The following is a 14,606-nucleotide window of genomic DNA, read 5'->3' as shown; positions in this document are numbered from 1 at the left end:
TCCTCCCCACTAGTGTCCATTAACAAGTTAGGAAAAGTGAAGGAGTAATTATTGCACTACAGAAATTTTAATTGAAGTTGAAACATATAAACAATATAATCATAATGATTCAGCCCTTGTCCAGTAGCTGGGAATTGAGGCTTCAGAACAATAACAGTAGGATTGAAAAAAGAGCAGTCTTTCAGTGCTTCCTCCAAGCTGTCATCCCGATCTTCTATCTTCAACTTCCTTGGCTATTGAGACTGGCCCAGAGAGGTCCCAACACAACCAATCATAACCATTCACTCCCCACAAACAACACATGCATATCAACTTCACGGGCTCCATGGACCCTTAAAATACCCCACGCAGCTATCATTCTCTCTCAAATGAATCAATGGCAGGCCCGCTAGTCACTCTCATCCGATCTGAAAGTAGATACGCAATGTTTGTATTCTGACAACAATGGATACAAGCATAACACACTGCACCATGAATATCCGTAAAACTTAGGTATGGGCATACCTGTCATCAGAGGCAAAGATATACGAATTCTGGAAAAGCCATTGCTTTTACTATAAATGGGAAAAGTATCCTTAACAAGTTTGCTGAGCAAACTTTAAGACATTTTGTCTTTTGGTGGAAAAGGCAAGATTGTGGTTGCAACTGTTGGAAAAAGTGCAAAGATTTGTGAAATCTTTCTTTCTTGTGACTTTCTATTCAACTTGGCATATGTGTGATGCTTCGGTTATAAACAAAAAAGCCCAAAAAGGAGAACTAAAAGAAAATCCTAAAACTCTTCCACTAAGTAGACAGTCTTCATACGGATTCTCACAACTGAAGGTTGACCAGCCACCCAAATTTTTCCCTTTAAATTCCCTCCTGAACTCTTCATTTCCTTGGCTCTTGTAAACCTCTCCTTCTGCTTTTTCTCTCGAAGAAACAAGAAGTACAGGACTAAAACATCTTTAGTCTTTAGCTTCACCCATCTCTTCCAACTAGTAAATGAGATATCCAGCTATTAGCTCCTTCAGAGAAAACATGTTTTTCATAAGAATCTTCATGATCTTTCTCCTGAGCTGCTTAACTGTTAAAATAAACCTTTGTTTTTCCAGCATACCTTATTCTTTAAAATCACTCACCCTTGATGGGCATTTCAATTTTGATGAAGTTCACCATGCTGCTAGGGATTTTGGCAATAGGTATCACTTCCTCCCTTTGGCGGTACTACATCCTAAGTCTGTTTCTGATATTGGCACAACAATAAAGCATATTTGGGACATGGGCTGTCATTCAGAGCTCACAGTTGCAGCCAGAGGCCATGGCCACTCACTCCAGGGCCAGGCACAAGTCCACCGAGGGGTTGTCATCAACATGGAATCCCTCCAAGGCCCAAAAATGCAGGTTTACACTGGAAACTTTCCATACGTGGATGTCTCTGGAGGTGAATTGTGGATAAATATCCTGCATGAAAGTCTGAAATACGGGTTAGCGCCAAAATCTTGGACAGACTACCTGCATTTAACTGTTGGTGGTACTTTGTCCAATGCTGGGATCAGCGGGCAGGCTTTTCGACATGGCCCCCAGATAAGTAATGTCCATCAGCTGGAAGTTGTTACAGGTTTGTCAAAGAATCATTAAGAAAAACAAAAATCATTATGTTGTGAAAGTTGCATCGCTCAAATCAAGACTAAGGTCAAGTGACAAACAATCAATGAGCAAGAAATTAGCAAATTATTACTAATGATAGTTTTCTATTTGTCGTGTCTGATATATTTACTTACTCATAACTGAAAGGCTAGGTTGCCAACTTCACTCATTATGCATGTTGTGACTTGACCTTGGTTTCCTGAACATTTTCATTCAAATTTAATTTCCAACAAAAAAAATAAATCAGGTACTAACTGCAATTCTTACTAAAAATTGGACTCAAACTGAGTGCAGGAAAAGGGGAGATCGTGAACTGTACAAAGAAGCAGAATAGCGACCTCTTTCACAGTGTCCTTGGAGGACTAGGTCAGTTTGGCATCATCACACGGGCCAGAATATCACTGGAACCAGCACCTGATATGGTAAAAGCAATTAGTATTATGGTTAAAGACAAAGCTCAAACTGAGATGTCTGTCCAGTAGAAAATGCCAGTTCTTCTAACCCAATTTTCCATTTTGAACAGGTGAAATGGATTAGAGTACTTTACTCTGATTTCAATACATTTGCCAGGGACCAGGAGCGTTTGATATCAGCAGAAAACACATTTGATTATATTGAAGGGTTTGCGATCGTAAACAGGACTGGTCTCCTAAATAATTGGAGATCTTCCTTCAACCCACAAGACCCAGTACAAGCCAGCCAGTTCGAGTCAGGTGGAAAAACTCTCTTCTGCCTAGAATTAGCCAAATACATCCACTCAGATGAAACAGATTTAGTAAATCAGGTGAGGTGTGATGACCCACCATCAGTGAATGTTTAATTAACAAATAAATTAATTAATAATAAACAATATGCTAATAATAGAATTATTAAAATAAGGCACTCATGTACATATTTGTTTGATCCTTGCAGGAAGTTGAGAATTCATTGTCTCTACTAAACTACATTCCGTCAACTCTTTTCATATCAGAAGTTTCGTATGTACAATTCTTAGACAGGGTTCATGTATCAGAGATCAAATTGCGGTCAAAAGGCTTGTGGGAAGTTCCACACCCATGGCTCAATCTTCTTATTCCCAAGAGCAAAATACATGATTTTGCTGAAGGAGTCTTTGGAAATATCATTACAGAGACAAGCAATGGCCCAATCCTCATCTACCCACTCAACAAATCAAAGTAAGAGCTTTTAAAAATAAGTTATTTATCTCACTAAATTCTCGTAAAGTTGTTAACTGATGAATTTATCATTTTGATTTCAGGTGGGACAACAGAACTTCTGTTGTTATTCCAGGGGAAGATATTTTCTACCTAGTAGCATTTCTTTCCTCTGCTGTCCCCTCCTCCAAGGGAAAAGATGGCTTGGAACACATCTTAACTCAGAACAAAAGAATTCTAGACTATTGTGAAACAGCAAATCTTGGAGTGAAGCAATATCTGCCCCACTACACTACACAGGAAGAGTGGAAAACGCACTTTGGCCCACAATGGGAAGTTTTTGCACAGAGAAAATCTACTTATGACCCTTTGGCAATACTTGCACCTAGCCAGAGAATATTCAAAAAGGCAATACCTTTCTCATGACATCAACCCTAATTTATTATTTAAAAGAAAAAGGGCCTCACTGCATGCAGGAAAGATGCCTTAACTACAAATTCTGTAAACCTGTAACTAGGAAATTTCCATGCTTTCTCATATATTGTAAGTCTATTGAGGAAGCAGCAGTAACTAGTTGATTTTTTTTTTTTTTTAATTAAAGAAAATAGGCCAAATATTTTGGATATATTATTAATTAGATTTGTAGAAGGCAATGAAAAACAGCAGCCCTAAAAGGAATGTATATTATCGATCTTGTGCACAAGACTATTTTTTCTCTTATAAATCCCATTCCAGAACTAGACATGAAATACTTTCCTGCACTAGTAAATAACAAATTACAAACAGATTAAAAATTCTTGATTACCTTCCTTTAAATTAACAAGCTCCAAAGCAAAGGAATCATAGGGAAGAAGCAATTTGGGACATATAAACAATGTCCATAAGTATACATTATATTTACCATGGATAAGGAGGAAATTAACCACTTTGTCACAGCATCCAACATATTTCCAATAACGTCGTGCCTCATTAAAAATGAAACTGTGCTGCCATGATTAGAAGAACAGTATCAATGTGTTAGTACTTCGGCTCCACGTCTGTGCTAAACAAAGGCATTATAATGCACAACATGTAGAAAAAATATTAGTCAAAACGCTAGCAATTTCAATGGTTGTAGAGGTTCGGGAACCCGCAACTCCACACTCCTACAGTGAGCATACACCAAGTTGTGAAGAATTTCACCCACTTTTGCTACCTTCTTTCCATGTCATGTTGTGCAACATTTTAGGAGTAATAATTCTGTCAATAGCTATAGTATATATTAAGCATTACAGACCCCAACAGTTTCCTATAATGTCTTTATTTTTATCAGGTAAATTAAATGGCAGAGTGCCAATTTAAAGCCACAAACCCAAAATGGGCACCAAGGGAAAAGTAAATTGATTACAAAATCTAGAGTATCTAGTTCTAATTATATCAGAAAATAAAAGCTTTTACCAGATTTAGCAATTTCAACACTATTAATCTGTTATCAACTCAACTCAAATGCCAGCCTAGAATAGGATAGAAAATTGATCTTAAAATGATAGTTATGCAGTTAATGGTTAATTTAAAAAACAATAAAACAGAATTGAGAAAAACTAGAATCGTAATAATTGAATTTAAAATGTTTGAACTTACTTAATGTCATTCATAGAACAAAATGGAACTGAACCATCTTATATTCCCCTAACAAATATTTTGCTAATCATATATTTTCCATGTTTCTCTTATCCTTGCTTGTTCAACAAACCATTATCAAAGTAATTAATTTTTCCCAATTTCATTCAACTTTATGGTCATCCTACGTCAGCGAAAAGGATAAGGACCTACAATAAAAAGCAAATTCCAGAAAAAGAGCATATTTCTGTTATTAGGAGATTCTGGCATCTTTATGTCAGAACCGTCAAAGCAATGGTGTTCAATAGTTCACACAATTTATTCTCTGTTTAATCACTGTACAACAGATTCAACTGACAAGTCGAGTAACAAAGATGACCACCTCCATTATTCCAGAATTCATTGGTTCAGGATACTTGCACTGTTTTGAAACCCTTTCAAAATATCAGTAACCTTCGGGAATAGTACAATTGGCAAATGATAAAGTGAAACTTCAGTCATTCTTCCAATGAGCACTGAGGACCTCAGCTGGAGAATATTTGCAAGAAAAGGGACCTACCATGAATATGGTAAGCATGTGAAGGATGTTAAAATACCATAACTCATCCTACTTGGCCAAGTTAGGTCACTATTTGGATAATAGCAACAGCAATGAAAATTTGAAACCAATATATATAGATATATTATATAGAAGTTCTCATAAGATAATAGTCCTCTCTCTGCATGAACATTGAAGATGTAACATATATTTTGCATGTAGATTCAGAATTTTCAAGTGAAAAAAATACCGAGCACACTTACCTTACATTGCATATAGCTATTTCCTTAAATAGAGTGTTTGCTCTGACTGCACTTTTCCGGTCACGATATCAAAACCTGCTGGATACTCAGACCCCATTCAAAAGATGTAGTCACCATCAAAAGCAGTTCAGCAAATTCATCAGTGCCAGATTGACTAGTATAGCATTGTTAACTATGTGAATGATCACTCTGAAAAGAATCTAAAAGTTAAAGCAAATCCAACTCTTTACAGCTTTTCTCAGAACCCAAGAATCATGGTCAAGGAGCAAAGCAGCCACATGAAGGGCATATCACACACAATCCAGCGGTCAATGGAAAATCAGCAGCTAGAGTGATCAGGGCACCAATTTAAAGTAATTCAACACTGTTTATGTTTGGTCCAAACTTGAAGGATTACCACAAGATACTTTAGCTTAATTTTCATTAAAAAAAATGTATCCAAGTTAACTCTAAATTTTCCAATTGTGAATCACTGACTAAAATATAGAAATAGAAGTAAAGATGTGATAGCATTTAAAGGGAAAAAAGGCAAACTAGTAAATGTGCAAATGATCCAAACCAAACTAACAGCGCTAATTGATGTTGTAATCAATACCAACTGCTTTCCCTGATTAAGAAGAAACTTTGAATTCTGGGTTCAGCCAGAGAAAAGTAACAGCAGGCTAACCAAAGCATGCAGCATTTCTTCCTCTGAGGCTAGATATTTATTATTATTTAACACAATGAATATCATGACCCAAAGAGTAATACAAAGATAGTTGATTTAAGATATTTAAAAACAAGTTTAAGCAACAGCAAGAAGTTTTACACAGATTCCATCTATTTGCAGCTATTTATAGAGTGAGCTATGATAACATACTTTACAGTAACACCTCTGATAATACTACATGAATCAGTACGCAGCTGCAAACACAGCTCGACAATCAAACAGACTAGCATAGAAGTAATTGATGGTTGACTCATATGAAATACCATCCACACAAGTAAATATGCAAGAATACAACTGAAAATCATAGTTCAACCCAATTGGGCAGAGAAATAATTAATCGTGATATTCTTCAAAAGAACAAAACTGCCATCTAAAGTTGTTGAATTTTTCATACTCTAATTCTCATGCTTGAAAGCTTTAAATCTCATAATTGCAGACCTATACGTTACAAAGGTGAGCAAACCTCTAGTCATAAATAATAATAATAATAATAATAATAATAATTAGCTTTGATTTGCATCAACACTAAAAACTGAAAGTGTTCAATTCAATATCAGAGTGACTCAATTTTCTCTGATTTGTTAGTCAACCTAAGAACAAACATGAAGTTACCTCTGTTTGATTCCTATTACTATATCTATAGAGGATAACTGTCAAAAGGAAATGAAGTTGTCTCAATCCTAATATAAATGAATTTATTCAAATATCTAGGGGAATGTAGCTCAAACATTAGTCTCATTACTGCTCAACTAGGGTTAAGATAAAAGAATTTAAAAAGAACTTGTTGACAACACAACCTGTATAGAAACATGTTATTGAGTTTATACAGCTTGAAGGAATTAAAGTCTTTGGGTGTTCAAGCATTAAAATCCTGAGTGTGAAGCTGCATCAAGCAAAATACAAAAACTTGCACACAGAACAAGAAAATAATCAATAACAGTTGTTCAGAAATACAATAGACCAAAACTCTTTTAACTATCATGATCAAATTCATTAACTGCCTACAGTCAACATACGACCTGGTGAAGCTGCCGGTTCGAATTCAATAAGTAAAAAAAAAAAAGAAAAAAAAGTTTATATAGCAAGTTATTGTTTTGATACCTGCACGCCCAAGCCAATTCAGGTCCCAACTGAAATTTTAATGGCACCAAATCCAATATGCCTACCACTTCCATTGGCCTAAAAGATGTTACATCTAACTCAGAACTTAAGCTAAACACTCTCTATTAGCATTTATGGTTTTCCTATACTGTTGCCATAAACTGAGATTCGACAAATCAACAAGCAAAATAATGATCAAACCTAAGACAAAAGAGTCCTTTCCCAAAATGCCCCAACAACACCAATCTGAGCTCTTAATTATAAGAGTAGTGTTTGTACACAAAGTAAGGATCCCAATTTGGGATCCTAACTCATATAGTTGTAAATGGAAATAAACACCACGTTAATTGTAAATGATGTGATAAGTGACATAACTTTCCTAAAACTAATATAGTAGGCCATTAATAGTTTATCAATTCGGATCCCTGCTTTGTATACATAGTATTATCATAATTCTAATCCACCATATACTATCAATAGGGTTTGCCAATGATTGTCCACCCCACTTCAATTACCACTACTATTGCAGGATATCTACATAACAAGCTAAGCAGAGCAGAAACATCTATCAACCCGTAGACAGAAACCCAGTTGCATTAGAATCAGTACAATGTAGCAAAACTCAATATACTTAAACTCAAAATGCCAAATACTAATTTCCCAAAGAAGAAAGATGTAATCTAACTTGAGTTAAGCCTTGAACAACAAGACAATGCACTAAAGCCAAACCAAGAACAAGCTAAACAAAATACAATAACCTATTTGCAAGAACAGGTGTATGATCTAGTTTACCTCATATTTCATGTGGGTTTTAACTGTTAAGTCTTTGAGACATTGCCCATCAAAACTGAGAGTCTAAAACCAAATGAAAACAAAGCATTACCAGTGAAATTTTCCATCAAATTCTTGAATCCTGTCCGGCGAAACACCAATCCACCGAGGCTCCCTCCACTTTCAAGCTTCACTGTGAAATAGGGTTAATAGTTTAAAAACATAATTTTTTTTAAGTAATTAAGGGTGAAAATGGTTAGTTATTTCTTTTCGTTAATATAATGTTTTTATATTTCTTGTTTTTGTTAAACTAAAGCCGTTTTTATAGTTATACATTAATGGAATATAAAGAAATATAATTACGTTTAATTTATTATTAACTCAATTAAATAAATGCTTTAAATTACTAATTATTGTAAATTTATCTATTCCTACTAAAATTAGGGAACAAAATATTACTAATTGTATTGTGTTCATAATACTTTTACCAAAACATCATCATCTTTGACAACTTTTACAGTTATCCAACTTCTTGTCGAAATGATTATATTTTGATTAGGCGTGAGCAAGAAATCCGGGTAGAATCGAAACTGACATGAAAAGGGTCGGTTTTGGTTCCAAATTTGGTGAAACGGGCACTATGCGATTCCAATTTCGATTCCACCACTTCAGGAACTAGAATCGAATTCAGGAACCAGAACCGATATCAAGGTCCAAGTATTCGGGGTAGAACCCATGGGTATCTAGGGTGCATTTATAATTTTTTAAACTGTTGGGATGTATTTAATTTTCACATGGTATATTTGTCATTTTTCTAAATAATAGGGGGTATTCGTACTTTTTCCGGATACCTAGAATCAGAACGGAACTGTATACAAGTTAAATAACTTATTCAAGAAACATTTTTACTTTTTCTTTTTTTAACACCTCTTATTTACACATATTAGATTTATATGTTTGAAATGAAGTTTAGAGATATATAATATAATTTCTTTTAATTTTTTTAACTTTAAAATTTTGATTTATTTATTAAAATATTTCAAGGGGTCGATGGTTTGACAACATGCCCAATGGGGCTGGCTAACCAGCAGCCAACGCCCAAGCTAGCAGGCCCATGGGCAAGGATAATTACTATTACGGGAGAACGACTTACACATACCCAAGGTTTGTCGTAATGATAGTTGGTACCCAAAAGGTTTGAAAAAGACATACAAATACTTTTCATCTTGTGCTGTTATAGATTTCCGTTTTATAATAGTAAAAAGACTGGAATGCCCTTTGAAGTTTGATATTTTAGTTTTTTATTAATTTATGACTAGTCAACTTATTCAACTACATAAATACCCACATCATTATGGTGAATTACAATTATGCCCTCAAGTTATTATGAGTTAGTGAAATGACCATTTGGCCCTATGAGTTTGTAAAAAATGAGACACAACAAATGACCAATTTATCCCTATTTTGGTAGCAGCAGTATAAATATACTCATTTGTGGCTGAAAATTGAAAATTTTCATAATTTAAAAGAAAGCATTCGTAATTAACATGAGTTCAGTACATGATATTCAGTATCAATTAAGTCTTTGTGGTTTAAACAGAAACCATGAATTCACTACATGAAAATGTGTATAGGGAAGATATACAACTGAAACTTCAAACTTCAAATCAGGTTTCAAAAACAGAGTAGTTTCCATATACACACCTATAGCTGCAAAAACAGACACAAAATTGTCCTCTTCTACATCCTGCAAATCCACAAATGCACACCCATAGCTGCAAAAACAAGCACAAAATTGTCCTCCCTATAAATCCACAAAATTAATTGATGTTGAGTTAGAACCTATTTGAAAGAAACGAAAACTACAAAAAACTTTCAGATGTGATACCCTTCTAATACTTAACCCCAAACAATGAAACAGTAGTAACCCTTTTAGACAAGAACCCACACAATAATAGCAATCAGCAACCAATAAACCAAAGGAATCAGCCAAGAAACCCATAAAAAGATAGCAACCAGCAACCAATAAACCAGATAACTAGCAAGCCAATATAAGGATAATAAACAACAAAATGCAACCCAACGACACAGATAAAGAGTAGCAAAGCAAAACTAAGACAAAAAGAGATAAAAACAAAAACAATGCTAGACTTCGAATATCCTCCCCTATTTTCCACTCTTCACTTTTTTGAATATCCTCCCCAATTATCCCTGACTCCTTTTTATCCCATTCAGAATCTCTCCATAATAGAATTCCCACATGTCCCACATAATTCTTCCTCAACATTCACACGCCTAAGAACACTTTTGCCCAACTGCAAATAATCCTCTACCACCCATTCCAATAAATTAGGTGTTTCATCAGATTCTCATAATTCAACTGCTAATAATCTTGCACATGAACATATCAAATTATAGGTAAGTAATAATACACACCTATTCTTCTTAGTTGCTATGTTGGAGGTCCATGTGGCAAAAAAGCATTTAGTTGACAAAGCAACATGTTGGAAACACTGAACAAAAAAAAAAAAAAAAAAAAAAAAAAAAAAAAAAAAAAAAAAAAAAAAAAAAAAAAAAAAAAAAAAAAAAGGGTTAGAATAGGATAATCAAAGTACAAAAACAACCTACTGCTATAGCAAACAAAAGAACTTCCCCATTGCATTATTGACTTGGTTGACCTATTAAGAGAAATAAGAATAATGTTAACGAAGGTAAAAAGTAATTAAAATAAATATTATATGGTTTAAAATAGTTTTAAGCACCCTTTGAAACTTGAAGAAGCTTGGGACAAGTTTGTTGTAAATCGAGCTGCTGAAGAGGGTACAGTCATTGTGGGCACAAAGGTTCGCCGCAAATGAAAAAATAGAAATCAGTATTAGAAGAAAAAATATGATGAAATTGACATTTTTTTTCCTATTACCTTTTGCTTCTTCCTGTTATCTGCATTTGCTGGATTTTTTTTGCAAGACCTTTTATTATGTCAGAGGACACTGCAGACATTACACCTAAGTGTAGAGACCCTTTTAGATTTTGGCTCTTCATTTGGATCTCTCCTTCTTATTTTCGGAGGTCTGCCAAACTTGGGTTGCCTGTATGGTGGCTAGATATATTCATCACTGACCTTTGGCTAGCTGGTCTTGTCGGGGACAAAGTGGACCATGTATGCATAAGTTTGCAGGTACATCGGAATTCTAAGCTTCTGATCAACATAATGTTCAAAGTTGGAAATGTTCTTGTGTAACAAACAGGCAATAGCATGAACACAAGGAATTTCTAATAGTTACCACATCCTACAATCACACAATTGCTTACCTAAAACCAGAACATGAGTTTTACATGGGTTTACATTATCGTCATCGACTTCAAACTCCTCAGATCCAAGGTACCAAACTTTGACATTTCTAGTTGCCTCAATCATCTTGTTTATCTTTATGTGAATCACTGGTGGAAGAGGTATAATCCACTCTATACCGGCTTTGAATATACATTGTAACCGCTTCATTACCCTACGTCGGTAAAGTTCTAGTAGACTTAGTATAGGAAGTTCCATATTTTCACCAAGCCATGAGTTGAAGCACTCACTCATGTTGTTAGTTATGTGGTCTGACTTTGCTGTTGTGTCAAACGCATGTCTAGACCATTGGTCTAGTTCATTTTCAAGCAACCATTTGTATGCACCCTCATCTACATCTTTAACACAACCCATGACCTTAACAAAATCTAGTCTGTTTGCAGTCTTACTCACTGCCCAAAACAATTTCCTCATGTGAACCTCGAAAATTTATTTTCTGAAGTTTGCGTACACATGTCAAGCACAAAATCGATTCCTTGCATTTGGCTACTCTACTTGTAGTGCATTTAGAATACCCTTCTACCTATCACTCATGAATGTAACGTGCTCTAAATCACCCAAAAAATCATGCAATAGTCCAAGGAAGAAGCCCCACGAGTCATTATACTCTGCCTCAAACACATATTGCCAAAGGGAATATCTACTATTTGCATCCACAGAGACTGCTGATAGAAGTACCCCATCATAGTGACATTTCAAATGACACCCATCAATTCCTATGAAATGCCTACACCTAGACCTGGCAAACGGGTGGGTTGGGCGGGTATGGTCCGAGTAGCAACGGGTCACGGGTTAACGGGTGAAAAAATCTCGCGGGTCGACATTTTCATGATCCGTACCCGCCCGTGCGGGCGCGGGTCACCCGTGAAAATGGAAGCAGCTTTTTACATTTTTCATATTTTTTACAAAGCACACCCATAGCTTTTCACATGGTATATTTGTCATTTTTCTAAATAATAGGGGGTATTAGTACTTTTTCCGGATACCTGAAATCGGAACGGAACTGTATACAAGTTAAATAACTTATTCAAGAAACATTTTTACTTTTTATTTTTTTAACACCTCTTATTTACACATATTAGATTTATATGTTTGAAATGAAGTTTAGAGATATATAATATAATTTCTTTTAATTTTTTTAACTTTAAAATTTTGATTTATTTATTAAAATATTTCAAGGGGTCGATGGTTTGATAGCATGCCCAATGGGGCTGGCTAACCAGCAGCCAGCGCCCAAGCTAGCAGGCCCATGGGCAAGGATAATTACTATTACGGGGGAACGACTTACACATATCCAAGGTTTGCCGTAATGATAGTTGGTGCCCAAAAGGTTTGAAAAAGACATACAGATACTTTCCGTCTTGTGCTGTTATAGATTTCCGTTTTATAATAGTGAAAATACTAGAATGCCCTTTGAAGTTTGATATTTTAGTTTTTTATTAATTTATGACTAGTCAACTTATTCAATTACATAAATACCCACATCATTATGGTGAATTACGATTATGCCCTCAAGTTATTATGAGTTAGTGAAATGACCATTTTGTCCCTATGAGTTTGTAAAAAATGAGACACAACGAATGACCAATTTATCCCTGTTTTGGTAGCAGTAGTATAAATATACTCATTTGTGGTTGAAAATTGAAATTTTTCATAATTTGAAAGAAAGCATTCGTAATTAACATGAGTTCAGTATATGATATTCAGTATCAATTAAGTCTTCGTGGTTTAAAGAGAAACCATGAATTCACTACATGAAAATGTGTATAGGGAAGATATACAACTGAAACTTCAAACTTCAAATCAGGTTTGAAAAATAGAGTAGTTTCCATATGCACACCCATAGCTGCAAAAACAGACACAAAATTGTCCTCTTCTCCATCCTGCAAATCCATCAATTCATGGTACTTGCCTTCATATGCCTACTCATCCTACTTATTGCATCCTATACACATAATCAAATAGATGTCCCCCAGCTCCAGCCCCTTCCTCTCCCCCATTGTCACTAGTTTCAGCTTTTTTCTCTCTTCCATTACCTCCATCATTATCACTAGCCTCACCATCAACATTCCCAGCTACACCAACAAACCCATTGTTGCTTTCATCATCATTGGAGGCATCACTCTAATGGAAGTTATCCTCACAATACTCTTTGAGGAGGAATCTCTGTTTGAGTGTCATTAGGTTTAGTATGGTTAGGTTTTGACAAAGGTTGCAATGGTTCCACACACTATACAAGTAAAGCTTCAACGTACAACCTAATGTCTTTTAACCCCTCAAAACCCGTATTGTTGGAAAAGGAATGCCACATCCTTATCACTATCTATTAAACGTTTCTCCCCCAACAATGGTAAAATAGCCTCCACCCTAAACTTCTCATCAAGATGAAGTTGAACTACTTCATTCTCTTCTATAACACATTTTTTCATATCCTTTATCAACACTACGTAGCTAAATTCATCGGTGTCCACATTCTGCATCTCACAATCAATATCAAATCACTGAAACTTCAAATTAAACAGTTGTGGCTTCATCCTGCAACCCAAAAATATATAAGACAGGCTATTCACACTCCTAATAATCAATTCAAGCAAACCAACCCTACAGTTTGGCTGGATTTTATTCATTACACACTACGGCATATAATCAACTCTTTTAAGAACAAACCCTAAACCAAACAAACAAAAAACCTTAAAAACAACCAAACATGCAAAACCAAGAACATTCATTACACACTGCTACATACAATGAGATAGGTACGTGGCATTGTTAACTGGGTGGTCAACTGGTAAACTTATAGGCCTCTGCACATATAGAGTACTCTTTCCCCCCAGTAGCAATGCACACCCAGTTTTCCAGCCGATATACCACACCTCATTAACAAAATGCAGTACCAATCATCACAAATAAAGAACAAGCGCTAAACCAAACAAACAAATGAAAGACATCATATAATCAACTCTATTAAGAACAAACCCTAAACCAAACAAAAAAAAAAAAAACCTTAAAAACAACCAAACATGCAAAAGGCACAAAAGCTTCAAATTCACAATTTACTTATTACTTTAGTCCTTTAAAACTTAGTTGTGCACTGATATAAGAAAAAACAAAGAACATTCATTACACACTCTAGAATATAGACATACAATGAGATCAATACGTGACGTTGTTAACTGAGATCAACCCTTAAACTTATAGGCCTTTACACATACAGAGTACTCTTTCCTGCCAGTAGCAGTGCACCAACAGTTTTCCAGCCGATATACCATACCTCATTAACAAAATATAGTGTCAAACATCACAAATGAAAAACAAACCCTAAACTAAAAAAACAAATGAAGGACACCCAGGTTTCAACTCTGTTATAAAGTAACCCCAAACCAAACAAACAAACAAAAAACCTTAACCAAACAAACAAATGAAGGACACCCAGGTTTCAACTCTGTTATAAACAAACCCCAAACCAAACAAACAAACAAAAAACCTTAAA

The 14,606-nt window shown here is 35.2% G+C and overlaps 1 protein-coding gene and 1 long non-coding RNA gene across 6 annotated transcripts; one reads left to right on the top strand and one right to left on the bottom strand.

Annotated features, from left to right (window-relative positions):
* The first annotated feature begins 862 nt into the window (after window positions 1-862).
* On the top strand, window positions 863-3,523 carry LOC116143532 (cytokinin dehydrogenase 6). The gene is made up of 5 exons (XM_031428980.1): window positions 863-1,600; window positions 1,924-2,051; window positions 2,153-2,413; window positions 2,542-2,804; window positions 2,888-3,523. Exons 1-5 carry the CDS (start codon window positions 985-987, stop codon window positions 3,207-3,209), a joined length of 1,590 nt encoding a protein of 529 aa, XP_031284840.1. The 5' UTR covers window positions 863-984; the 3' UTR covers window positions 3,210-3,523.
* Window positions 1,450-7,997, bottom strand: LOC116143533. 5 transcript variants are annotated; one of them, XR_004130137.1, is made up of 7 exons: window positions 7,877-7,997; window positions 5,184-5,261; window positions 4,765-4,937; window positions 3,685-3,769; window positions 2,177-2,362; window positions 1,968-2,043; window positions 1,450-1,584 (listed from the first exon to the last, which is right to left on the bottom strand). It is a non-coding gene; the product is annotated as an uncharacterized LOC116143533 (long non-coding RNA). The 5 variants fall into 5 exon arrangements; XR_004130134.1 differs by having other exon boundaries at window positions 1,470-1,584; window positions 1,897-2,043; XR_004130135.1 differs by having other exon boundaries at window positions 1,470-1,584; window positions 1,897-2,043; window positions 3,685-3,764.
* Between the last annotated feature and the right edge of the window lie 6,609 nt (window positions 7,998-14,606).

This window comes from Pistacia vera, unplaced genomic scaffold (genome assembly GCF_008641045.1).
Source record: "Pistacia vera cultivar Batoury unplaced genomic scaffold, PisVer_v2 Contig430, whole genome shotgun sequence".
In the NCBI taxonomy this organism is placed as follows: Eukaryota; Viridiplantae; Streptophyta; class Magnoliopsida; order Sapindales; family Anacardiaceae; genus Pistacia; species Pistacia vera.
The sequence above is the reverse complement of the archived record's forward strand: the minus strand, read 5'-3'. Positions and strand labels throughout refer to the sequence as shown.

Bases quoted from the DNA above. Each gene is read 5' to 3' on its own strand.
- LOC116143532 (XM_031428980.1), top strand. From the start codon at position 985: ATGAGATATCCAGCTATTAGCTCCTTCAGAGAAAACATGTTTTTCATA. The intron at 2,052-2,152 runs GTAAAAGCAATT...CATTTTGAACAG, and splicing joins TGGAACCAGCACCTGATATG to GTGAAATGGATTAGAGTACT. The intron at 2,414-2,541 runs GTGAGGTGTGAT...TGATCCTTGCAG, and splicing joins AAACAGATTTAGTAAATCAG to GAAGTTGAGAATTCATTGTC.